The sequence below is a fragment of the Phascolarctos cinereus genome, unplaced genomic scaffold (genome assembly GCF_003287225.1).
Source record: "Phascolarctos cinereus isolate Bilbo 61053 unplaced genomic scaffold, phaCin_HiC Scaffold_3;HRSCAF=262, whole genome shotgun sequence".
NCBI classification, from domain to species: Eukaryota; Metazoa; Chordata; class Mammalia; order Diprotodontia; family Phascolarctidae; genus Phascolarctos; species Phascolarctos cinereus.
In genome coordinates this window covers 40,256,059-40,283,363 of record NW_027555736.1, presented here as the reverse complement: position 1 = coordinate 40,283,363, position 27,305 = coordinate 40,256,059, and the positions used below count along the sequence as shown (strand labels likewise).

Below are 27,305 nucleotides of genomic sequence, written 5' to 3'. Positions count from 1 at the left end.
AAAAAGAGGAACAGCAGAATGGAGTGGATGGCAAAAATTCTCCATGTGTCATGTTTAATGTAATTTGCTCACCTACAGAAAACCACACTCACCCATGTCATCATCAAATATGGACTTAGGCTCCACCTTCTTTTTTGACTTCTTCTCTCTGGGTTTTACAGTTAGGTCAGCAAAGATGTCGATGCTATCATCAAAAAGGTTGGATTCCAAGGCTTTTTCCTTCTCTTTTGTTTTCTGTGCTGGTTTAATTGCTTCTGTAGCAAATATATCATCCTTGTACCCCACCACAAAAGAAAGAAAAAGACAACTTTAAGATGTTTTTCTCCTTTTAAGTAAACATAACAAATACTTAAGACTGTATGGCTGCTCAAATTGATAATGATTATTACATTTGTCATGAATGTATTATTATTTAATCTCTGAACTCCTATAGCACCTAGAATTATTTTATACTACTACTTTCTAACATGGTTGGTTTTTTCTCCTTACCTTCCCTGCCTCCTCCTGGGAGGCTCTAACATCTCTGTTAGAGACAAAGGGACAAGTTCATTCCTTAAGACCTCAACAGCTCATAAAACCATGTTTCCAAAATTCTAATCTTCCGGGGCAGCTAGGTGGCGCAGTGGATAGAGCACGGGCCCTGGATTCAGGAGGACCCAAGTTCAAATCCGGACTCAGACACATAAAACTAGCTATGTGACCCTGGGCAAGTCACTTAACCCCACTGCCTAACCAAAACCAAAAACAAAAAAACAAAATTCTAATCTTCCAAACTGCATGTTCCTAAACATCTAATTTTCTCACGTACGTTAAATTCATTCTTCATTTTCATCATGACCTATGGCCCTTGGTGTTATAGGACACAGTACAAAGAGCAACAGACTTAGGAAATCCTGAGTTCAAATCCTGAGACACTTATATGTGACCCTGGGCAAATCAAGACCTTTCAGTTTCAGTTTCCCCAGGTTTAGAGAGGAGCTAATAGTCCAGCTGGCCAGGAATGTAGAGGAGAATAACTAGGAAACAGGATGGAGATACAACTCCATTATGAAGGGTCTTAAATGCCAGGTTAAGGCATCAGTATTTTATATAGGACAGAAAACAGGGAGCTGAAGAACATTTTTAAGCAGGGGAATGAAATGGTTAGAGGTTTGCATCTTAGGAAAATTACTTTGGCAGTTGGGTAGATTGGTGAGAAAAGGGGAGGGGTATGGAGCTCAATTAAGAGGCTATTATAATAGTCTAGAGGAAACATTTTAAAGACCTTTAATGAAGGTAGAAGGAAGGGGAAAGAAGCAAAAAGTGTCATGGAAATAAAACTGGCAGGAAATCACAAATGATTAGGTATGGAAGGTAAAGGAACAGAAACAGTCTAGGATGACTACAGGGTTATAAACATGGGTCAGTGAGAGAATGGCATGCCCCTCCAAAGACATCTTACGGAATAACAGATTGAGGAGGGGATATGGAGTTCAGTTTGGATACAGTGAATCTAAGCTGCCTATTGGACATTCGGGTTCTTATCCTTTAAATCCCAATTCAAATATCACTTTCTCCATGTGAAGTACTACTTGGTCTCCCAGCTGGTAATGATACTTCTCCTCCTCAGATGGCACAGAACACTTTGCTTATCATATGCTGTTTTATAATTTATTGGTAGAAAGATCTACACTCACAGACTACTTTCATCCTACAGAAACAATGACACAATCTTTGCCTTTAAAATCTGAAATTCCACTTGGAGAAATACAACCTGTACTCTGCCTTGTATAAATTTTATATCTCCCCTGCACCTAGTACAGCGATTTGTATATAGTAGATGGTTAAAAATGTTTACCTAACCAGGAGGATCTTAATTTTGTTAAAATAGAAAATTGAGTTTTTCCATATAAATTAGATATGCTTTGGGAAATTTTAAGCTTCTCTAGAATTCATGGATCAAAATGTTAGCAGTGAGGTCAACTCTGCACATAATGTGAAAGCATTCCATGGAGCTAGCCATAATACTATTTTGAGAATAATCTAAAAATCAAGATCTTTTCCATTTTTTGTGACCAAACCAAGGTTGATGCAACTCTTAAAGAACAGGAACTGCCTCTGGTTTTTCTGAGTAAATTTCATGGGCCAATCAATGCCCTAATTTATGTAGGCAGATGTCAGCTACCCATAAAAAATGAGCAAGACCCAAATGAATCAATGGGTTATTTCTCTATCCAGACTCTTAAAGAACAATGCACCAACTTAAAGACTATCTAATTACCTCAAAAATGTCTGTTTTTTTCGAGACAACATCTTGCTGCCACAGAGGTTCTGATGTCTTTTTCTTGGCTTTCTGGTTTGTGAAGAGATCATCTTCTTCCTCCAGGAGAGGGAGAGTACTTTTTTTCTTAGATGGTTTCTGCTTCACAGATTGAAAGAGATCCTCCTCAATCTCTGGCTCGTCCAGCACCGGAAGCAAAGACTGCTTTTCTTCTTTGCCTGGGGGCTGGCTGGTCAGGTCTTCCGAGGCCTTCTCCTTGTCCTTTGCTCTCTTTGCTGTCAACTGTGATCCAGAAACCTTTGCAAAGATGTCACCAGAATCAAAAAGGCTATCCTCACTAGTCAGGTCCACAGATCTAGTCGAAGGACTTCTCTCCCCTCCGGGCATTAGGGCATCTTCCAAAAAGGGAGAAGGAGCTGCAAAAACCTTTTCAAAGCTCTTGTTCTTGTCTGCTTCTCTGGTATGTTGCTGTTTGATGCGTGGGGAGATGACATGCTCTCTGCCCAACTGAGGCCCTTCAGCATCATTTATATCCTCAGCCTCGCTGGATTCCTGGGCAGCCAACCTCCGGGCAGCTCGGGTTTGAGGCCTTCGTTTGCCTTTCATTTTGATTCGGTTCTGCAGCGACAAAGGAATGTTCTCACACCACAACCTGAAATTTGGTTACTTTATACCAGGGGGCTTAACCTTGTTTTGGTGTCATGGACCTCCTTTGGTGGTCTGGGGAAATCTACAGACCTCTTCACAGAAGAGTATTTGTAAATGCATAAAATAAAATACATAGGGGATCACAAAGAAAGCCAATTATATTGAAATACAATTGACAAATTAGAAAATTAAGTCCATGCACTGCAGGTTAAGAACTTCTACTCTATACAAATATTTGAGGCAAATCAAAGAATCAGTAAGCTCTCTCTTATCTCCAAGTAAGACAATATTAATGATAGCTAGGTGGCACAGTGGATAGAACTCCAGGCCTGGAACTGAGGAAGACTCTTCTTCCTAAGTTCAAATCTGGCCCCAGACACTTACTAGCTGGGTGATCCTGGAACAAGTCACTTCACCCTGTTTGCCTCAGTTTCCTCATCTGTAAAATGAGCTAGAGAAGGAAATGGCCAACCACTCCAGTACCTTTGCCAAGAAAACCCCAAAAGAGGTCATAAAATGTTAGACATGACTGGAAATAAAAAAAGCAGACTGAACAAAAAAGACAATATTATCTTGAAGGTCAATTGATGCTTCTCCTATTAAATATGGTCAAGGAAAAAGACTCCTAGTCTTCTCATACTAAATAAATCTAAACTTTTTCTCTTTTATGTTCTAATCCTTTAAAATTCTGACCTCCCACTACAATTTAAACACAGCACTACACAAAAGGTGTCCCTTTGACTTCAATTACACAAAAATGCTTTGATCTGATACCCTGTGAAGCTGAGGGCGATAATAACTATGTGTTCTGTATATCATGTTGGTAATATTAGCCAAATTACATAAGAATCAAATTCTTTTTTTTAAGAATAAAATTCTCAATTAATTTTATGCAAAGATATGTACATTAAAAATGTTAATAGCTAAGAAACCAGAATTATTAGTAGTATCAGTTTAGATTAAAAAGTAGCCATTATCACATTTTCCAAAATAGAAAAAGATGCTGCTTAAAATGAATTAAACCTGGAGGCAGAGAAGGTAGAGGGTACAGAATTTGTTTTCTTACTAAAAATTCACAGTTTGTCTACTTCAACCAAAGAGCAAGGTGCTGCTGGGTGTCTGCCCAGAAAAAGTAAGTGGTTGTAGGGCAGTGGAAAAGGGCGCCAAGAGACCTGGGCCCTCCTTTGGGTTCTTCTGGTAAGTGGGCAGTAAGAGGACTGGATGAAATCAAGGCTTCCCAGCCCATAGGCTGAAGACCCTAGGAGCAATGCAAAGTGACTGACTACAAGATACCTAGTTAAATGACTCGCTAAACAGGTAACAAGTTCTGTAGACTGAAAAATGTCTCATGCACTTCATGATGTGATTGATAAAACTCATTTAAGAGTGTTCCTGAAGTCAGTTTTGTGTCTTCATACATATTCTGAACCAATGGACTGGAAAGCTACCTCTGAGATCCCTCGAAGGTCTACACCTTTATGGTTCTATGGAACAGCAAATGGAGAATGGATCCCATGTTTTTGATTGCTCACTAGAGGGCAGTGGGCTGCACCTGGGAGGGGCAGGGCTGGAGAGAATGGGCAGACAAGTAAGAACACACAATGTGTTTGTAAGGCAAGGCTGATGATCCCCTGGATAGCTGAATGTGTCTGAGAAGGATCTTCGATGCCCTAGAGAGGTGTCAGAAATACTTCAAAAGAGAATAAAGCCATTCATCACCTTGTTTACACTGTGTAAGGTATCTGCTCGGGCTGGGTCCTCAAAGCTCACGCCTGTCTCACCAGCAGAGGCTGTCTCCACACCCCTGACTCCATCGGGCTCAGATGCAGTAGAGGCAAACCCTGGTACAGCAGCCTTCATCCCGGAGATTTTGGGAGCTGTCCCGGGCAGCAAGGCTGCCGGATTAATAGCTAAGTCCGCCTGGGGAATAAAAATGAAATTTGCTGTTTCTTATCTGTATCCAGATCACAACAGTGCTAGGGGAGATGACAAGTGACTGAAAACACTTAACGAGGGCAGGGCACTAGAAGGGCAAGGAAAAATAGATGCAAGGGAAGGTTCCACAGAGCCCCCAGATTCAGACAGAGGATATGCAGCCGTGCCCACAATCATTGCCACAGGAAAAAGAGGAAAAGGTGAGACAGCCCTAGCATCATGTGGGAAGCAACAACGGGGGGAAAATGCCAGGGGAAGAGCTGAAGAAGAGACAAAATATCCAAAGATTAAGGAGGCCCCACAGTTGGCAGTGAAGGCTCCCAAAGTGTGGCAAGAATTACTTGTAGTTTCCCGATCCGAGAGGAAGGCTCTTTGGTTTTATGTGGAGGGAGGCCTGCAGAGTCCTGTGTGAAATGACACTGGATTAAAAACCAGCAGGGGTAAAAGGGATGGGAAAGGTCCCCAAACTGCAACACTAATTAAACATTCACGTGTGACACACATCATTCCTCTTTCCTTTTCCCTAAAATGAGAACTGCTTTTGAGGATATCCTAGGGGTTTCGGAGACTTCCTCCAGAGGCTTTATCAGCCCCTCCAAGCTGGGAAATGCACCCTCATGCACCTCCCAAATGAAATGGCCAATGGACTGATAGTGTCATCAGGCCATGAAAAGTCAAGCAGGGCCGAACTGAACAAATATCTTGTTGGTCTCCCAGGCACATGTCTAGGCACAGAGGGAAAGCCAGGGGCATCTCCAGAGAATGGCCCAGCTCTGGTTCACTTTTCTGGGCATGGGTTCAGACTACTAAGACAAGGAATCCTATATTATTTGGACTATAGTTAATGAGTATGTCATGGAGCATGACCACAGGGCCGAGGTGGAACAGAAAGGGTCTGGAAATACTGGACCAGACTCTGCCTCTATCCTGGAGAAGATGTAATCCCAAACAAAATTTTAGAAGTCTCTATAATAGGTATTTATTTGAATGGCTACCCAGGAATAGCTGTTTAGGTCCAAAGGTACATCAGAGATCAAGGCCTCCAAAAAGCCAGGGAGGAAATGTAAAAAGTGAAGTTAAGAATACTCTATATATTCTTCAATATCAGCTTATTCAGAAGTACTCTTTGGGAAATTCCTAAATATAGGTCTATATCAGGTTCTTAAAATTACCCCCAAGGGTCTTCTACCTAAAAGCAACCATCAGGTCAGCTAGGTGGCACAGTGGATAGAGCACCAGCCCTGGAGTCAGGAGGACCCGAGTTCAAAACTGGCCTCAGACACGAACTGTGTGACCCTGGGCAAATCACTTAATCCCAGCTGCTTCAAAAAAGAAAAAAAAAAGGCAGCCATCAATATTTGTGAAAACACCCAAGAAATCTACAAGTGTATTAAGCCATTCAGCATGCCACAGAGGAGTGCAAAATTCCAAACAGATAACTAGCATTTTCTCCTCTAAACTGACTATAGTTTCACCAACAAAATGTGAAAAGAAAAAACAATTATTGTGGCTTAACATCATTCTATTTCTTCCTTCCCCAATTCAAATATGTGAATTTTTTCCAAAGAAACATTTTAGAAGGGTACATTCTTCATCTCCTTGTGCATCTGCATTTATAGATTTTTAGCTATGTCAATAATAAACTTGAAAAGTCTATTTATACTAACCTGGGCAGTTTCCAGTTTCCACATGTCTCTTTCATGTTTAATACTTGGAGATGATTCGGGAAATTTATGGCTTTCAAGAGGAGGACCAAAGTTATCTTTTTTCACTACTGTTTTCTTTTGGGCTACCTTCTAAGAGAAAAGTAGGGCCAAAATTCACAATTAGATATAGAAATCATCCATCCTAAGGAATCACAATGTAACAAAGGGATCTAATTTTTTTTTCCCTCTTAAGTGAAATAACATCCTGACTTCAGTGGGTTGGCGAATTAAAAGATAAACATTCCCAAATTATTCCAAATCTAAAGAAATTATATTTGTGCCTTTCTGATATGTAAGATTTAAGAACACACTAGTTCAGCATTTCCGCTGGGACAGGAAAAAAATGGCACTAAACATCCAGGCCTACATTCAAGATCTGAAACCTTCTTATACATGTCTATTTTTATTACTATATTGAATTTATCCTTCAATAAACCATTAAAAGAGCCAAGCAATAATATACTAACTAAAAATGCTAGATTAACTTGAGTTATTTGAGTGTTTAAAAAAATAAGCACTATTTGGCTTGGGAAAAATAAGGGATCTTAATATTCATTTACTAGTAGGCAAGTATTACTCATATCTTCTGGGGTCTTTTCCCTAAACACACTGAAAGCTGAAGACTTTAAGCAATCCCTTCCTTTCCAAGAAGTTTTTCACTACTCCTCAGTCTTTATAATAAAAAAAGCTGGTACCGGGGGCTGTGGTTGAACAGAAGTGAAGAAATCATCATCATCTTCTTCATCCCCAAAAAGGGCCTCTTTGGGTGGGGGACCAGCCCGCTGTTCTGATGACTAAAAGAAAAGGACAAATTCCCTATGTGAGAAAGCAAAAAGAAACCCAAGAAGATCCTCTTGCCTTTGCCTGAGGCAAAGATCTCCTCTGACCTAGACGAGGAGAACTGACCTTGGCAAAGAGGTCAACATCAGGATCGTTGTCCTGTTGGAGCTTATGGCTGAAAAGGAGCTCTTCATCCTGAAAGACGCCTGTGGTAGTCTTGAAATAGGCACCAGGACTGGAAGGCTAGGAATAAAGAAGGAGAAGGGAGGTCAGCTGAGGACCTTAAGAGCTGTTTGCTTCAAGCAGCCCAGGAATGAGGAAACCAGACATTTGAAGGGAAGAGCAGGTTTGGACATAAAATGCTATCTCAATTAATATGCCTCCTGGCAATTAAACTGCCTCATTAAAAAGACCAGTCGTCTTTCTAAACCACTTAAGAAAGTAGATGTTCCAGCTCAAATCAACATCTGTGCAAAGTCTAGTGCCATGTGGCTTCCCAGAAAAAATCCCTGCACAGCCTCCTCTGTTAATGTGACATAAAGCTGAAAGAAAAGTCCAGCTCTAGGTGAAATAGTGTTCAGTGACACCGATACCTAGCTGTCCTCTTCTACCTTCAACATCTGCTATTTCCTATTCTCCAACTCTCTTCTGTCAACAAAAGGAAGGATCTGATACCAATTACAACTGATGTTCGACTTGATTACATTTATGTAGGAATGAATTTCAGTTAGTGTTACCATAAAGCCGGCATTTGTCTTTTAGGTCTTTTATTTCTAATTACCATATGAAAAACCTTTTCTTCTGTTAAAAGAAATCCAATTTCAGGTATGGGCCAAACAGGTAGGTTAATTATTGGTTTATTTATGTTCTGTTTCATGTGTTGCCAGAGTCAATCACCAAGTGGGCTTCCTAATGGAGATGAATCCCATTGGACTTAGGTAGGCTGGTTCTTGGAAAGTACCACAGTTTGGTGTCAGGACCATTCTCCAAGCCTTTCCTGTACAGTAGAATCTATCACACCATATGTTCCTCTGGCAAAAGCTCCGTGAACTCTGGGCAACCTCTACCCCATGATGAATGAGGCATCAGAGTAGCATTTTGTGAAACTGATGGCGTGTGGCTGTGAGTCACCAAAGAACACAGCATCTGAAGAATTAAAGTTGAACATTATCCATGTGGAGAGCCATGTGGTAGACATGAATAGTCAGTCGGTCAATATACATTTATTAAGCAATCTACTCTGTGCTGGGGATAGTGCTAACCACTGGAATAGGCCACAACCCATTAGTAACCTTAGAACTAAAAATGAGAAATGGTATAATGGAGGTCATCAAGGAGATGTATCACTAGAAAAAAAGATGGGATGTACATCAAGCAAGAACCAAGGATAAGTGATGGAGAAAAGAAGTATTCAATTGGCAGGCACATAATATTAAAAACACCAGAGAAAGGCCCCTTGCATGTTGGGTGGCCTGGGGTGGAGGGCCCACTGGAACATACAGATAAGAGCTGTGCAGTATGGGAAGACAAGAGGGGTAGGGGGCGGAGGGTAACCTGAATGGCTAGAGGGAGCTGTACCTGCATCAGTGAAATCAGTGACGTACCCCAAGGCGCGCGCGTGTGTGTGTGTGTGTCTATATCTATAAATAAAACTTCATGTTATATGCATAATATATAATATATAAAACTTTATATATTTGATTCTGCCCTTTGCCTCCCTCTCCAGTGAAGACAACGGAGAAAATAAATTTGAATTCTTGATCATCCCTAAGAAAAAAGGAAGGCAGAGCCAAGATGGTGGAGTAAAAGCAATGACTTGAGCTCTCCCCCAAACCCCTCCAAATACTTGTAAAAAATAGTTCTAAACAAGTTCTAAAGCAGCAGAACCCACAAAAGACAGAGTGAAACAAATTTCCAGCCCAAGACAGCCTGGATGGTTGATCAGAAAGGTATATCATGCCAGGCTGGGCGAGGAACGCAGTTTGGCGTGGGCGCACAGGCCTCAGCAAACTGAATCACAGGCAGCTGTGGCGGTTTCTAGATTTCTCAACCCATGAACGCCAAAGACAACTTAGAAGGTCAGTGGGAAATGTCTGTTTCTGTGGTGAGAGACAAGGGTAGGGTCCCAGCCCCAGTCCCTGAGTGCAGCCCTGGCGGGGCAGCTGCCTCCAGAGCTTCTGGCCCACAGACTGAGGGGGAATCCAGTGGCTGATCAGAGGATTGCAGGGATCTCTTTGCTTGTGTAGGATTCTCTTGCTTTGCCCTTGCTTGGATCTGGGTCACAGTTCTGGGGCGAGGAGGAGTGCTAGCATGGTGGAACTTGTAGTGGTGGTGCAGAGAAAATCCTCCTCACAGTTCCAAGGCAGAAAAGAGTGCTTGTGGGCACTCATAGACCAGAGAACAGGCCAGGAAAGGAGTAAACACCTCGCCCTTGATCACAGCACCTTGGGAGAACTGAAAACTTACAGGTCCTTAGAAGTATCTCTGAAAACAGCTGCACAAAACCCCTGAAGCTTGGGACAGTACATTCTCCACATTGGAAGCAGACCCCTACCTTAACAAAGAGTTTATAACTCAAGTAACTGGCTGGGATCATGAGCAAACTGTGCAAAAAAAGTCAGACCATTTCTTTGGTGACAACATACAACTAGAAACATACAACTAGAAGACAACAAAGTCAAAGCTCCTACATCCAAAGCCTCCAAGAAAAATACGAATTGGTCCCAGGCCATGGAAGAGCTCAAAAAGGATTTTGAGAAGTAAGAGAAGTAGAGGAAAAACTGAGAGTGATGCAAGAAAATCGTGAAAAACAAGTCAACAGCTTGCTAAAGGGGACCCAAAAAAATAATGAAGAAAATAACACCTTAAAAAATAACCTAACCCAAATGGCAAAAGAGGTCCAAAAAGCCAATGAGAAGAATGCCTTAAAAAAGCAAAATTGGCCAAATGGAAAAGGAAGTCCAAAAGCTTACTGAAAAAAATACTTCCTTAAAAATTAGAATGGAGCAATTGGAAGCTAGTGACTTTATGAGAAATCAAGACACTGTAAAACAAATTCAGAAGAATGAAAAAATAGAAAACAATGTGAAATATCTCATTGGAAAAACAACTGACCTGGAAAATAGAACCAGGAGAAAGAATTTTAAAATTACTGGACTATCTGAAAGCCATGATCAAAAAAAGAGCCTAGACATCATCTTTTAAGAAATTATCAAGGAAAACTGCTTTGATATTTTAGAACCAGAGGCAAAATAGAAATGGAAAGAATCCACCAATCACTCCTGAAAGAGATCCCCAAAGGAAAACTCCTAGGAATATTGTAGCCAAATTCCAGAGTTCCTGGGTCAAGGAGAAAATATTGCAAGCAGCCAGAAAGAAACAATTCAAGTACTGTGATCATCCCCAAGCAGGTATAGAGAAGGGACATTTCCAGAGAATGTTCCAGTTCTGGTTCACTTTTTTGGACACGAATTCAGACTACTAAGACAAGGAATCCCACATTATTTGGACTATAGTTAGTGTGTCATGCCCCCAATGTGGGGCACGACCACAAGTTCAAGGTGACAAAGAAAGGATCTGAGAATGCTGAACCACAGATTCTTTGCCTCTATCCTGAAAAAGATGTAATCCCCTCAAAAATTTTAGAAGCTTCTATGATAGGTATTCATTTGAATGAATACCCTGGCTTGGCTATTCTGGGCTAAGGGTACATCAGAGATCAAGACCTCCAAAAAAATCAGGGCAGAAAAGTAAAAAGTGAAGTTGAGAAAGGCAGAACCTCAGGTATGAATACTCAGTGTATTCTCCTCAATACCAGCTTATGTAGGCTTACTCTTTGGTGAATTCCTTTAAATTGAGGAAAGAATAAGAGACAGTACTCAGTTCGAAGTTGCAGATGCGGCAACTAGAAATCAAGCACTGTGTCTATGGTACCACATGGTTGTGGGGGCAACTGAATCTGTAGCCATTATTATAGTCAAATCTCTCCACAGTACCACAGTGAGCTTTCGGTTATCTGAACTAAAGAAAGGGATCACTGAAATATAAAATCTAAAATCACACTGCGACTATGGCCCCCATACACTGAGTTCTCCCACTCAGGAGGAATAACAGATAGGTGGAAACAGTTTCTAATACATACATCTAATACAAATGTGGTTAACTGGGAATTGATTATTTAGACAGTTAACATGGTTAGAAAGGACAAGAGACATCATCTTGTCCCCCGAGGTCCTGTACTTCCCAGTTCCTCTTTTGGATACTGTCTTCCCCTCTTAGAATGTAAGCTTCTTGAGGGCAAAGACTTTCTTTTTTTCCCTTTTTTTTTTTAACAGATAAAAAAACTGAGGCTTGGGGATGTTAACCAACTTTCCCAAAATGATAAAGAAAATTAGTGGCACAGCTGGAAACTAGTCCCAGTCTGTTTGCTTTTATTCTAATACTTTTGCCACTGTCTACTGAACAGACAACATCTGTTTTCTGTATCCTAAAACTTACAGTACTAAACATCCAAAGAAGCAGTCTAATTTAAAAGTTATATATTCTAAAACTTTGCTAGGATGTCATAGACATTCTAAGTGTTTAATATATGCTTGCTGAATGAGTGCCTGTATGTGACACCACAGTATACCATTCACTGGAGTTATAAGATTCCGTATTAAGATCTTGCAACACATGGATTTGAAATGATGAAGTGTGAAGAGTGAGCCAGTCCCTCATTTGAGCACAAATACAAGGTTAAGGCATCAGAACCTGGAGGTATTTTACAAGTCATGACAACTTTCTGCATTCTTTAGTAATGAAAAGATGGCAGGATAGTTTCATGTTGAAAGCACCAAGAAAGGAGAGCCTATAGATTCTAAGAGGAAATAATTTACTTCTCTTTTCTAGATGACAACAGTGTGTAGGCCATATAGATCACAGGTATTTCACAAGAAGAAAGCTAAATTAAAAAAAAAAAACAAAACAACCCACTAATTCTATTATGAACAAAACCGTGTTACAACGGAAAATTCAATCCCCTTCTAAATGATATTTCAAATGAGGTACAGCATGGGATTAGCAGAAAACAGGGAAAAATAAAGAGCCTGTGAGGTGGGAGTTCTTAACTTTTCTGTGATATGGACCCTTCTGGAAGTCTGTTGAAGCCCCTTCTCAGAATAATGTTTATAAATGCCTAAGAGAAAGTACTAAGGATTGCAAAAGAAACTAATTATATTGAAATGAAGTTATCAAAAGACTTCAGATTAAAAGACAAGACTAAGATTAAATACAGAAAACATTATAATTGTACACTTAAGAAAGTAACATCTTACCTTTTCTTCCTGCTTGACCACAAGTGTACTCCCGGAGGAAGCCGACTCAGCCTGCTTATCTACTGGTTTCATAGTTCCAAATGGAGCGGCTTCTTCTTCCTCATCACTAAATAATGAGGGCACCGCTGGAGGGATTTTATCTTTCCCCTACGAAAAAGGAGAAAAACCCATGAAATTCCCACAAAAAGTATGGATGGTGTCTAAGTGACTGACACCTTCAGTCCATTTATGCAAACAATCTCCTCAGTGTTCAGATAGTACCTCAAATCCTTTTTGGAAGGGTGAGAGCATATATAAATCACAAACAAATATAAATCATCCTGTTCTTTAGGATGTACATTCTAATAGGACATGACTGAACATTTCCTTCAGTGTAGTGTTTATGGATTTGACTTCAGTTTTGTTGGAAGTGAGATAAGTGGGTGGAGATAAGTTCCAGGGGGCCAGGACAGCTGGAGGGAGTAGCTGGCCTTATCAATGAACAGACTAATTAGGCAAGCAGCCTTGATGTTCTAAATGGACTGGATTCTACGAAGGACATGGACTTTGGAAAGTATTCTGGAATGAGACCTGGTTAGCTAACCTGGGTATGTTCTTTCAAACAGGATGGTCAAATAAAAGAAGTAAAAACACAGTTTCACTTCACTGAAGCAAAAGGAGTAGGGACAAGGGGATAAGGAAAAGAAATGAGATATACAGGAAATTATGATTAGGAGGACACTGAAACTCAATATAATTTGAACTTGAGATAGAGGGAAATGAGGTCATGAAAGACTCTAAGGAGGAATGTGTAAATGCTAAAGTGATTAGCTTTATATATAACCCAGTTGTGAACTTAGGCAAAAGATTTGTGTTTTCAGGCAACTTGTTTATTCTACTCATAATTACAATGATTTAAATATTGTAAAATGTGAATCTAATTATATGAAAGTCTCAGAAATAAGAACACTTTTTATGATGTTTCTTTTCTGAAAGGTTTATATATGTGAAAAAAACTTTGAACTCTTCAGTCTGAAATACTACAGGACTTTTGGTGTCCAGAAGTGCTTCCATTTTCCATGCAGGAAAAGTTAAATATATACAGGCTGTTAATTTTATTTCTTATTTAATATTTACAGCTTACAAGCTTCCAAAAAAGAATCATTATGCTTACAGAATGACATGCAACTGTTCAGCTACCTCTCACAGTTTCTCTGGTCTTAAGAATTTCAAAAGTATTTTAAATTAAACCTTATCAACATAGCTTGATGCTTTTTGTCATTTACAAATGGGAGAAAACTGAAGTCCACAGACATTGGTGAAAATGTTAACACACTCACCATAACACGTTCTTAAATCATTCATAAAACCATGAATCTTCATAGTTTTATTGCCAACTGTCATTTTTGTGAACTAAAATAACTTTTTTCAACTTTCTCAGTGTAATAGCCCTGCACCAAAGAAAAAAGTTTGTAAAAACTTTGTAACACTTGTAAAAACGTGGTGACTACAACGCTGGAGCATGGTGTCCTTGGAAAAAAACATTTTCAGAAAGGGAATTACTGTCCCTAAGATTATAGTTATTTCCGCAAATATGAATCTGATTTTTATCTTCTTTATATCATAATCTCTTTAATAATAATATTCCAGATCTGAATTTTATCCTTTGGAATAAGGTCCTAAAAATGGTACAAACTGTACCTATATCTCTATTTTCTGTTATCATAACATTATACAGATAAGAATGTCTGATGAATATAAGCAGGTGACAATGATGACATCCTAAACTGCTTAAATTAGAAGGGTGGCAATGGAGCCCAAGGAAGAAAACCACTGTGTACAAGCCCAGAGATTTAGGATCTGCTATTCAAATCTGCTACCCCATGGACTATGTATAAGTGAGTCATTTTAATCAGTCTATAAGCCTGTTTCACTAATTGTAAGGTAACACTATGGGCTTGGAAATGTACTAACTCCAAATGGGCATGACAAATGCCTGTTGAGGTTCTGTCCACAAAGCCTGATTTTTGAGTAGTAATCATAATGCAGAATTTTAATTAACATAGTATGGAAACAAAGTCATCTCTTAGCTGATTAAAGTTACCATTTTTGCAGGAAGAACAGATGGAGGAGGAGAGCCAAATAGAGACCCACCACTATCAGTATCTTCTTCGAAAAGGAGGGAAGCTTTAGGAGCCTTTTTCTGGCTACAAAATAAAAAACAACATCCCTTGAGTATTAAAGTCTAATTATAATAAATCAGGAAAAAATAGGCAGAAATTTTTGGGAAGATAAGGAACAACTGCACTTGGTACCTTCTTGAGATCAAATTCATAAAAATTAAAATATTGGCAACAAAACCTTAATAAGAAATATAAAGAAATCAGAGGTTAAATGAAAGAAGAAAGGGAAAACAATAAAAAAAAAGAGTGCTTCAGGAAAGTAAGATAGAGCAACAAAGACAAGTCAGAAAGGTGTCAAAGTTATTAAGAATCCAGTGAAGGGGATGGACACAGAAGGGCAGGACAGATATTTCCATGTTAAATCTGTATTATCAAAGACAAATCAAGCTGTACAAAGTAGAAAAGATAAAACAGAACAAGAGTTTGCAGTTTCATACGTAATCTTATTTTTTGTTATTTGAATATTGAAAGGTATGTTTCTTTATATTTATTAGGTTCATAATAAAAAAGAAAGAAACTTAAAAATACATTGAAGGAGTAGCTTGGCTTAGGCAGATGAGGATAACTGTGGGTTAAGCCCCCTCCTTGCCCTCATGCTGCATAACCACTACATCATTCCCTGCTCTCTCCCCTATTGTTCTAGTGTCTAAGAAGAGGTGATGCTTCTTGTTAAGACCATCCTTCCTCTTATTCACTTCATCTCCCCTCTCTAATCTTTAGACTCTCCCCATCTACTGGCTCCTTCCCCTTGCCCCAATCTATAATTAGCCCTCCACTTGACCCCACCATTCCCTCAAATTCTTGTCTTCTATCTGGCCGCCTTTATACAGGCAAATTCCCAAAGTTATCTCCCACCTCCTCTGGCTACCAACTCACCACTCTTTCAACTGATACGTACCCCCGAGGTCTCCACCATCACCGTCACTGACAGATGCAATGGGCCTGTCCCCGGTGCTCATCTTCTCCCTCTCTCCAGCATCTGACATCGCTAGCCCCTCCCCTCATCACAGGTCCTTCGTCTCTTGGTCATCTCCTTAGCTTCCTTGGGGTCCACTTATTGTTCTGGGGCAACTTTACTTTTTCCTGGGCTCCCAGACCACATTACTAATAGTTTACTGGCCATTTAGATCTGGATGTCCTTTAGGCATGTCGACCTCAACATGTAATAAAAGCACTTACTAGTCTTTCCCCCTCAAACCTACCCCTCTTCTGAACTGTCCTATTTTGGTCATACACAGCTAGCATCCTTCTACATCCTCAGCTAGGATCCCAACCTTAGTGCCATCCATGACTCCTCATTCTCACCCTATACCCCCGACTGGCTGCCAAATCTTGTCTTTTCTATGTCCATGTCATCTCTTGCATCTGACCCCTTCTTTCTGTTCACATAGTGTCTCACTTACACACTGCAATTGCAATGTCTCTGATAAAGCTGACATGAATACACCACTTCCGCTATCATTTCTGGCCCCCCACCCCCAACTAGTTCACCCTGTTAAAGGGAAACACCAGTTACAAAAAAATAGGAAGCTGATGCATCAGCTGCCAAAGTGATTTCTCTAAAGTCTAAGTCTGACCATGCCTGTTGGTCAGTGAGCGCCAGTGGCTCCTTATTGACCACTAGGGTCAAAACTAAAATGCTCCATTTGGCATTTAAAGCTCTTCACGACAAATTGGTCAATGGAACAAAGGCTTCATATTTGGAGTACTAACAGCTAATGTTCATGTAGTGAAAAATATGAATTCTGGTCAAATTCATTGTTCTTAATATGATTATTGTTTTATTGTAAAAAGTCTATTTGGATTCTGAAGACAATGCATTGGGAAAACCTCCCAACAGTTAGCACAGTGTCAAGCATATAGTAGGTGCTTAATAAATTCTTGCTGACTTGACTTTGCACATCTACAAACAATGTGTTTTTCCTGTAACTATAATATTCACCCATAACATAGTGAACTAGTTTGGGGTGATGGTGGTGATGGCAGAAGAAGTATTGCTTCTTTGGATACAAAAAAATAAAAAACCTCAGTGGCCTTCACATTATTGAGAGAGATGCTCTTAACTTGATCCCTGAAGTTTATTACTATCCACGGTCAATCTCTGTGCTATTCTCTATACAGTTGTCCGCTTTGCTGCAGCAACGCCATTACCTGTCTTTAGCAATAGCAAATAAATCCTCTTCTTCATCTTCCTCAAACAGACTTATCTTTTTCACATCCTTCTCTACGTGATCCTGCATTGTGTCAGGCTTCTTAAGTTCCTTTATATTGTTGTCAGGCACCTTACTGATCTGTGAATCACCCATGCTCCACTGGTCCTAAAAAAGAAATTAAAACAGTATTCTGTCAATCAAAGGAACTTCAGAAAGAAACTTTTGTCCACTTCTCTCTGTCAAAGGTAATTCAATTGAAGGTACATATGAAGCAAAATAAAACTAGTTATTAGTTGCACCTTCACTAAAGTCTTTTTCCTTCATGTCTCTTAAGTCATGGAAGTAATCTGGTGTTACTGAGCATCACACCAAGGTTGCGAGGCTGTTTGGGAGGATGGTGCTTCTCTTGATGACTTCTGGTACAGAGGCTCAGAAAGAAGACACCATTAAGGTTGTTGAAGAAATCAAATGGAAATGGATGCAGAGACAGGTTTGGTCAAATAAAGAGGAGAGAAAGGCAATTATGCTGAATCCTTTTAATCTAAGTGACTTCTAGAAATAATGCTAGTATACCTAGGACGTATATAACAACTTTCTATTGTAATATTTGCTTTGACATTTATCATCTGTATCTCTGTGTGTTCATGTGTATATTTATGTTGAATTTATTCTTATAACAGGTAGAGAGAAGAAAATCTTTACTTTATGGAAAATAGTACCCAGGATACTATAACATGTATTTTTCTGTAAAGTTAGGAGACTGAAATGGAAGTTTACCTATACTTATAGCCAGTTTTTGCCAGACTGCCTCAATGCACAAAGAAAACAATTCTGAGTGTCCTGAATAATGAGGCTGACAAACTTGCATTTTCTGCTGCCACATCTGGGTTAAAAGAAAAGTTCTCTTACTGAATAACGCTTAGAAGCTAATTATTCAGTGACATCAAAACTAAGTCAAACATATAGTATATAAATCATGCTGTTATTCTACTTGATACATGTTTATTAACTTTGGAAGTATTGGGGTAAGAGAACCTTAAAATCTTCAACTAATGCATTTTGCACGTATCACGTGGTTCTCAAGAGTTTTGGACATTCTCACTTGCCAAACTCCAACACTCTAAGAACTGATGCGAACTGGGGAAAAAATACTTATGTGACAATCTGTGACAGTCTGATATTGATTTTTTTTTTTTTGGCTAGGCAATGGGGTCAAGTGACTTGCCCAGGGTTACACAGCTAGTAAGTGTTACGTGTCTGAGGCCACATTTGAACTCAGGTTCTCCTGAATCCAGGGCTGCTGCTCCATCCACTGTGCCACCTAGCTGCCCCTCTGATATTGATTTTGTCAAACTAATTTCTTCCTCTAAGAAGAGTTATGTTTGTCTCCCTGATTAGAACGTGACCTCCCTGAGAGCAGGAAGTGTCTTACTTCTCTATTTGTACACCCAGGACTTAGCACAGCCCTTTGCACGCGGTAAGCTTTCAAGTGTTTCATTTGTTCAAGATGGTGGCAACTGTACCTCCTCATCACTGCTGAACAGTAAGGTGGCTGTCTTTTTGTGCGGCTCAGAGGATTTTGTCTTTTCTTGAGTTCGCTTAGGCAGAGACGATGAAGAAGATTGTTTCTTAGCAGGCGTTTCTCCAAAAAGATTTTCCTAAAAAAAAAAGTTAGGAAATGAGTTAGATGTAAGTCAACCTAGTGACAATTTAGAACAACAGACGCCTTTCAAAAATCACTAGTACTAAAACAATGCTACTCCCTCATCATATTTCTGCCACAATATACTCCGAGTTCAATTTTACCACCAAAGCAAAGGACAGCTAACGGGAAAGAAAGATGGTCTCCTCAATTAATGGAGCAGCAGAGAGAATACGACTTTGGTGTTCTTTGGAGTTTTTACTGATGTAGCTCAAAACTATAAACTACAAAGGCTCTCCAGCAGGCACCACAAGGAGCTGAGAATGTGGCTTTCAGGGACAGCTAGCTCCCTTCCCACTCTCTCAGGTTTAAATCTAAGCAAGAGAAAAAAATAGGATAGGGCCAAAACAAAGGTTTTTCCCTTTCTCTGTATGGAAAATGCTCATCCTTTAGATGGGGAAGAGGCCAAGATGAGGAAAAAATGACCTTTAAGTTTCTCTACTGTCAAAAAGATTTAATAAATTTAAGAAATACTTTGTTGAAACATTCTATAAATCATCCAGTAGAAATAAAATGACACCCTTTGAAGAAAGGTGTATTTTCTAACATGTGAATTTTTAGTGTGAAATCTCAAAAAAAAAGCCCAAGCAATCCAAACACTTGTATAAGAATATCTGATGATGAGGCTATTCATTAACAGATCCAGTTAAGTAGTCTAATTCTCATACAGGATCAAGAATTTCGCAGTACTTCCTCTTTTAAAGCTAGGAAAAGTGAAGCAAGGATTCCTTAAAACAGACATAGAAATGTCCCTGCGACATCATCCTCAAACATCAATACTTCTCTCCTATTTCCCTAAAAACAGCTATCAGATTTGCCCTTGCTCCACCCACCTCGTGAGATTCCATATTATTTTACCTCTTCATCGTCATCATCAAAAAGAGAAAGTGGTTTCTTTGTGGTGAGTTTGCTGGAATGGGGAGCTACAGCTTTTGCCTTATTCACATTCGGAGCAGAAGAAAACAAGTCCTGTTGGATCCAAAAATAAAGTTATAAAAAATAGCACAAATAAGACAAGCAGTTGAAAAAATGATTTTATCTTGTTATAGTTACCTCTACAAAGTCAACTCTGATGCCTCCTCACAGTATGGAGATAACTACCTCTGGGCCCTGAAGGGTAGCCAGCAGAACACAAAGCTTGGACCTAGTCTACCATTCTGGAAAGGCTTTGGATAGAATCTTGGCAAAAACTATACTTGCTTTCTGAGGACCAGTTTAAATAAGCTATTGATAGTGAAAAATGGAAAATGGAGAAATGGATATTTACATGCATTGTAACAATTTCCTACAATGGCTTAACTAATGCAAACCAACTGCCATAAAAAGGAGACCAAAAAACAGAGAAGTTGCTTCATCCAGGGAACACCTGACCTCTTTGTTACGTAGATAGACATGGTAGTTAAGAGCAGCACTACCTTAAAATATAAAATTGACCACAAAATCTTATGAAAAAGGATGACAAAAGATTCTAAGTAGTATTGCCTCTTAGCTCAGTGAGAAGCAAGGGAGGGAAAACAAGTTTAAAGAAAACTTATTGAGTCCCATTTAAGCAAAGTCATCTTGAAGTTTATTTAAAAATGAAACCTGAAGGATAATTAATAGATGAAAAAGGGCAAGGTCTATAAAGACTTTTATACCAAACTCTCTTCACTATTATAAGGAAAGTAGAGCCCTTAACATCATAGTGCTACATGTGGAAGCAGTGAGGTAAGTGGGAATGAGCACAGGTTCTGAAGGAGTCACAGAACCTGGGTTCTAATCCTACTTCCAGTGATTTCTCTTGTGGGACTCAATCTGGCTGGGCCTCTGTTTTTTTCATCTGAAAAGTGAAGGAGGGGGCTGGATGGATTCGGAAGCACCTTCTGTGTGCTGGATGAAAAAGCAGAAAAAGTACTGCAGAAAACACACGAGGAAAATCTGCTGGATTAGATTCAATCACACAATGAAGAGGCTCATGCTAGAGGTAAAACCATTTTCAGGCGCTGAGGGATTAAGGTATCTGAAAAGGGGGAGGATACCGAAGGTGTGGGGAAAATTTAGATCTTATTTTTATGCCCATCCCCTCTCTCCTCTCCCCATCATCAATCATTATCCACCCCTACTGTCTCTAGAATGTTACATGAACTGCTGGTCATCAGGAAGTGTTCCTAATCAGGCCCCAACCTATCTTTCCAGACAAAACAGACACAAGGCTCCATCTCCTGTCTCCTGGGGACAGTGCGCATAGGTTTCTGTGAAAAGCTCAAACCTTATGGCTACCAGTTTCTGCCTGGTAACGGCCACAGAATCTGGCATAGGAATTAAAGTCCTGGTTCTGAGGTGTGTAAAGGGCTCTGCGTGGATCTGTGGTGGCCAACTCACTAACAGATACTGTACAGAAAGAAAGTAGCCCTTAGTGGTTCTAGGTATAGCTTGTCCTTGTAAAACCAGCACAGTATGCTAGCTGTCTCCACATTCTACTTGGATGCTTTCAGTTAATGTTAGAAAGGATGAAATAAATATCTTCTAGAGGTTCCTTCCAGGTCACTGTTTCTATTGTTCTAAAACATGTGACCACAGGATTCAAATCTGAGATTTTAGAGATCACCTACTACAAACACTTCCTTTTACAGATACAGAAACTGAGGTCCAGAAAGTGAAGTTACAAAATGATGCTGCTAAAAGTTTCCCTAAATAATAGATTAAAACGGAAAGGGAAAGGTATGAACAAAATGAATTACAGAAAATTAAAGAGGTCGGAATAATGATTATCAAGCTAAATGGAGTTCCACTGTTTCATACTCAGTATAACAACTCAGGTCCCCCTTAAAGTGTTAAGTTGCTTATATTTTAAAAATTAAAGTAAATTGGATACTGTTTTGAAAATCTGGAGATACCACACACTGCGACGAATGCAGATGCTCTGGAGTGTTAATCATTCTGTTAGAAAGATGTTAAACTTATTTCTGAATAGCTATAAGAAGCCAGGCTATGACACAGAAACAGCCACTAAGCTCTGTGAATGGCATGTACTAGAAACATAACTAGGACAACTGTACCCTGGAGGGAGAAACCTAAATGTAGATGGCACATTTATTCAGCAAAGGGAAATATTTTACAAGGCCTCCTTGGACTGTTTCTTTGCTTTGGACCTATCCTCACCAAATATAGGATAGGTCCAATTTGTTCTTATTAAAAAAAAACCCCAACTCCAAACTTTATTTTAGACTCTCCAGTGTCAGTCTTTCTTCACGTCCTCTCTACCATGCTCCTGAGTCAATTTCCAGCTGCTTACTGGATGGACATCATTAAACTATCTCACCAGCATCTGAAACTGAATGTAGCCCTACATGAACTTACTGTGTCTTCCCAAAAACCTGTCCTTCACTTTCCTATTTTTGTTCTTCTTCTAGCCATACTGGTTTGACTCTTTTCTCCTACATTCAAATTAGTTTCTACAGCTGAAATATCTCCCACATATATTTCCTCCTTTCTACTCTAACTACCTTAGTCCAGGTATCCATCAACTCTTATAGCCATAACTTCTTAAGACTTGAAAAGAATGTTCTCTCTAACCAAGATTCATGCCCCCTGTCAAATAGTACAACATCAAAAGAGATGGTTATGAATAAAGAAGGCTTGGTACCACCTGTGGTCCCAAAACCATGGAATCTTTTTCTTCTGACTTAGAGCCAAGGGCTCCTCCATGTGTTATCTACCCTTTCATAATGTGTGCTCCCTGAGAGCAGGGACTGACTCACTTTCCTTTTCATAGCCCTAGTCCTGGGCACAGCAAGTGCTTAAATGATTTTTTATTCTTTTATTCATTGACTGCTTAGATGATAGCAATAGCTTCCAGACTAATCTCCCTCCTATTTTGATCCTTCCTCCACACTGTTGTTTCCCTGAGCATAAAACTGATAAAGTGATTCCTCTGCTCAAAACCGAACAACCCTTAAAGAGCTCCCTATTGCCTCCCAAGCAAAGTTTTAACTCTTGACCCTGGCATTTAAGGCCCTCTGTAACCTGGTGCCACTCTACTTTCCCAAACTTACTTACTCACCTTCTCTTACCCTTCTCTTACTCACCTAACTCAAAACAGAACCTGACCTTTGGTCTCCTCTTCACACCACTCTAAATACTTGGAACCTCATCTTCTCTCCAATGAAATTCTACCATTCTTTCAACACTCAGATCAAATAACATTCATTCCCTAAAGCCTTCTTCAGTCTCCATTCTTGATCAAACGACCTTTTCCTCTTTGAAGTTCACGTAACTAACTCTGCACCTTTCCTATGTGTACATGCATCTTAATTCCTATGCTAGACTGGATGCTCCTTCAGGGAAGGGATCATGGCTTCTTTGTCTTTACATGGTGCTCAGCACAGTGATCTATGCTGTGGCGCTCAGTAAATATCTGCGTCATTTAGATTTAAAGCACGACAGCGTTTCCAAAATGAAGATGGAGGCACAACAAAGGGGTAAAATACAAGTAAACAGCTTCTGATCACCAAGCCAAGAAAGAAGACAATGGGAAAAATTTGGAAACTGAATTTCCACAGAAGACTCTCTTGTGCAGGAATCTCCTAAAAGGCACCTGGAAATCATTTGGCCTTCCCCCTGAGAGAGGGTCCAAGTGTTGTCAAGAAGGGGCAGCATGTAGCAGCAGGAGCCACCGAGAGCTGGAGTTCTCAGGCTCAGCAAGAACAGACGCCAAGGAGACTACTTCTGCGTCCAATAGGAAGAGTGTCACATTTGTGTCTCAGTCGGTATTAAACAACTTCTCGGTATAAAATGGGTGTGTGTGGGAGAATCTCTTGGACACCAACCTGCTGACCAGCATGGTATCTTCTAAGGTGGGTATCTAGTGTAAGATTAAGAGTCTTTTGACATCTGTCCCAATAGGACCGTTACTATCCATTTATGAGGGCAGGTAGGGGGCGCCATAGTGCATAGAGCACTGGGCCTGGAGTCAGGGTGATGAGTTCACATCTGGTGCCAGGCACGTAATAGCTGTGTGACCCCGGGGCAAGTCACTTGATTCTATTTGCCTCAGTTTCCTCATCTGTAAAATGAGCTGGAGAAAAAAATGACAAACCACTCTAGTATGAAGGGAGAACGAGGGTAGAAACTGGTTAACTCAAACTATCAAGCTAGACACAACAGAGTCCGAGTCAAGACAAAGAAAGGTCAGCGCTGGAACCACTCACTAATCCAAAGACCCGAAGGAACAAACACAGCAGCGTGGATAAGAAGCAAATCACGCGAGAGCTCTTAACGGAGTGAAGCAAGCAGAACCCCCAGTATCAATCCCTGAGACCCCCAACTACAACACCAGTATGCTGGCTATCACACCCTATTCCAAAGGAACAGGGAGCTCAGTGGTCGGCAGAAGTAACGCAATGGAAGGGAGAAGCACGGTGGGGATCACTGCCGTGAGGGTCAGTGGAAGCGGGGGTGCATCACTGACTCTCCAGCCAAGAGAACGACTGGACGACTGGCTCGGCAAGTCGACCCCAAGCCTGACAAAGGTGCAAGATCAAGCGCTAGTGGAAAACCTAAAGGGTCAGGGCAGGTGCTGGAGGTCTTGTTCTGCTCACAGAATGGGAGCTGAGAAAAAAAAATTTTTTTTTTGAGAAAATTCTGAGAGAGATTATTTATGACACACAATCATGTCAGAACCCTGTTCCCAGGGATATGTACGCTGTCCTTGAGTGGAAAACAAACACTTGGAAAAGGCGACCACCCAACAGGGATTTAGAAAAGCTCAGTTCCCTAAAAGAATGCACTCTGAAGTGCCAAAGCTGAATGCCTGCAAACAAGACAAAGATTCCTGAAACTTCTTGTGCATTCAACTCTTCTCTTCGTAAATACATTTCCTTGAATCTTTCTTTTAATGCCTCCTCGTTCCTTTTTAATGAAAAAAAAAAAACCAAACAACTCCTTCCACAAGGTCACCATCCTTGGCCCCCAGTTAGCCCACCACTAACAGAAGCCAGTTGTGGCTGGAGGGTCCGTACTGTGCACCCCAGACACAAGAGCTGGATGTAAATGCCCGAGAACAAAGCAGCAGACGCTGCAATGAAGGTGCTGACCAAGGATGGGCCCAAACTCAGGAGCTTCACAATCTCACAGTAATACATCCCAGTAAACCAAAACGCTAAGTAACATCATTTATTCTCATTGGCTGTCAACAGCGGAAGAGCAGAAGGTGCCTCTGGGGAAAATGACCAGGGACAGGTTGTTTCTAAACCTTCAAGCTAGTGAACGTGACCCAGTTCCAGGGGAAGAGCGCTCAGAAATATATGGAGACCTCACCTCGGAGTCCTCTTCATCTGAGAATAAGCCTTTTTGTTTCTTGGGAACTTCTTCTGACAAGGCCTTGAGACTTTTGTTGGAAGGTGGCATAACCTTTGTCAAAGTAAAAGAAAACACACAATTGGGGGAACCATTTCAGACACAAGATTTTCATTAAACAGTAAGATCCCAAATCTAAAGAAACACATACACACTACTGATATCTGGAAATTATGTCTGATTTCTTAAAATTTAGAATGAAATGACAATAATAATACTTTACATAGAGAGCCCACTATTTACCAGACACTGTGCTAAGTGCTTTACAAATATTCTCTCGTTGGATTCTCAAAACAACCCTTGATTCTTGAAGCAAGTGCTATTATTACCCCATTTTACAGCTGAGGAAACTGAGATGGGGAGAAGTTAAGTGACTTGCCCAGAGTCACACAGCCAGTAAGTGTCTGAGGCTGCACTTAAACTCAGGTCTTCTTAGTCCAGACCTGGCATTCTACCCACGGCCCCACCTAGCTGCCGCAAAAGAGAAAATAACCTAAGAGCATTAAATATAGAATTGCTAAAAAGAAGCTTGGTTGTAGTGTTTTAAAATGATAAAACCTGAATGTATATACAGGATGGGACTCTACAAAAAGCTGCCTTCAAGAACTGGGACTGTAACTTCCTAAGGGGAAGCGAGGTGTTCTGAACCATGCCGCACTGTGAATCTGTCAAGTTTTGCCTGGACTTTCTGAAGTTAGAGAATCTGAATTGCCTGCCAACTGTTAATGCCAAAGACCTTTGGAACTAAAGTAGAATTTTAGCAGTATGCTCTCTGCCATGAGCACAGGCAGAAAGAGTGTTACCATGTGCTCTCATGTATGCTTCTAAGTCAAAATGCATGTGGAAGTTTCATTATGAATAAACCATTATCATCATTTTTCTACAATGGGACAAAGCAACATGTTATAAAGGAAGAACTGACAGAAGAAGGAAAAGAAAGATGTCAAGCCCCCACCAAGAGACCAACTTCTAAAATCGAGCTCTTACTCCAGGTTGTGTGTCCCTGAGTAATATGCTTTATCCAAAGTGTACATGGTATAGGCATTGATAAGAAACAGAAATTCAGCAAGGATTAATGGATAGTCAGACCCTGGCACATTTGGAATCCTAAATATGAAAGATAATTGGATTTAGGTAAGAAATAGAGCAATCAGAATTCTCCATTTACTCTCTAGTCCATCCCTCTGCTCTGGTAACTGCAGGGGCCACAAAACCAGGACTCATTAATAGCCTGTCTCAGTCCTCTCTGGGCTGTGACCCAGCCTTCTTCTGTCCCTCCCTATCCCTCTGCTTTAGCTTCTGTCGTCTTCTTCCCTTAGAATATGAGCTCTTGGAGGGCAAGTATTTTCTACTTCTACTTGTATACCCAGCAGTGCTGGATAGAGAAGGTACATCACAAATACTAGCTGCCTGAGATCTGTGGAGGGCCCCACACCATCACGTTCCAAATGGAAGTGTACTTAGAGAAAAAATTCTTCCTTGCAGCTAGTTTATTCCCCAACCCTTCCATTCATTAAGTTCTCTCAGCTCTTCCCTTCCCTTGCTGAGTGGCAGCTAAATAGCTGACTACCTCATCTCCTGGCTTTTGGTCTCAAGGCATCATTCCTCCTAGCCAGATGAAACCGGGGGAATGACAGAAAAAGTAGCTGTGTCTAATGCGGAAACATGGAATACTTATGGAAATGCCCAGTTTTAGTGAATAGGAGGATATGAAATAATGCTTTATGGAAGTTCAAATCAGCAAACAGTTATCGAGTACCTACAGTGTGCACTAGACCCTGGGGGGAGAAGGCAAGCTTAGATGACAACACAGTCTCTCCTTTTAGAAGCTTCTGCCAGTGGAGGACATAGGGCAGATTCAGAATGAAGAGATGCCCAGGGCAGTGGAGGAGATAAGCAGGCCTGGGTGGGCCTCAAGACCTGGATGAGTGAGGCACAAACCACACAGTCTGCATCTGTGCTCACCTTGTGTTAGAGCTGTAAGGCTCTCGTCTCCCTGCCCAGCACGGTGCACCACCCGTGGTAGGTGCTTGATGAACATTCTCTTAATCGAATGTTAAACCTCTTTCATAATACAGTTCAACTCATTTCAATTTGGTTCAAGGTGAGCTAAGAATAGGCTATCCCAAAAAGAAACACCAGTGTGCACACCTCCCCCCTCCTCCATCACCTTCTCAGGGGCCTCCTTGGCTTCAGAACTGAAAGAATCAGTGGAAGGAGGGGCCACTTTCTTTTGGAAGAGATCTTCCTCCTCTTCTTCCTCATCAAACAGATCAACAGTTGGCTTGGCTTTGATTTAAAGAAAAAA

The 27,305-nt window shown here is 40.5% G+C and overlaps 1 protein-coding gene across 5 annotated transcripts in view; it reads right to left on the bottom strand.

The window, feature by feature from the left end:
- Positions 1 to 27,305, bottom strand: part of LOC110213993 (WASH complex subunit 2) — a 50,795-nt gene that overhangs the window by 963 nt on the left and 22,527 nt on the right. For 2 of the 5 annotated variants that reach the window (XM_078150779.1, XM_020994572.2), the window contains exons 15-28: positions 27,168 to 27,286; positions 24,959 to 25,051; positions 19,520 to 19,630; positions 18,483 to 18,617; positions 16,958 to 17,124; positions 14,728 to 14,830; positions 12,645 to 12,791; positions 7,456 to 7,572; positions 7,245 to 7,343; positions 6,511 to 6,639; positions 5,185 to 5,247; positions 4,628 to 4,828; positions 2,261 to 2,878; positions 93 to 273 (exon numbers count right to left, since the gene is read on the bottom strand). In XM_078150779.1, the coding sequence (XP_078006905.1) occupies positions 93 to 273; positions 2,261 to 2,878; positions 4,628 to 4,828; positions 5,185 to 5,247; positions 6,511 to 6,639; positions 7,245 to 7,343; positions 7,456 to 7,572; positions 12,645 to 12,791; positions 14,728 to 14,830; positions 16,958 to 17,124; positions 18,483 to 18,617; positions 19,520 to 19,630; positions 24,959 to 25,051; positions 27,168 to 27,286 (2,283 nt within the window). The remainder of the gene's footprint in view (positions 1 to 92; positions 274 to 2,260; positions 2,879 to 4,627; positions 4,829 to 5,184; positions 5,248 to 6,510; positions 6,640 to 7,244; positions 7,344 to 7,455; positions 7,573 to 12,644; positions 12,792 to 14,727; positions 14,831 to 16,957; positions 17,125 to 18,482; positions 18,618 to 19,519; positions 19,631 to 24,958; positions 25,052 to 27,167; positions 27,287 to 27,305) is intronic. The other 3 variants (XM_020994571.2, XM_020994574.2, XM_020994573.2) reach the window with 2 other exon arrangements.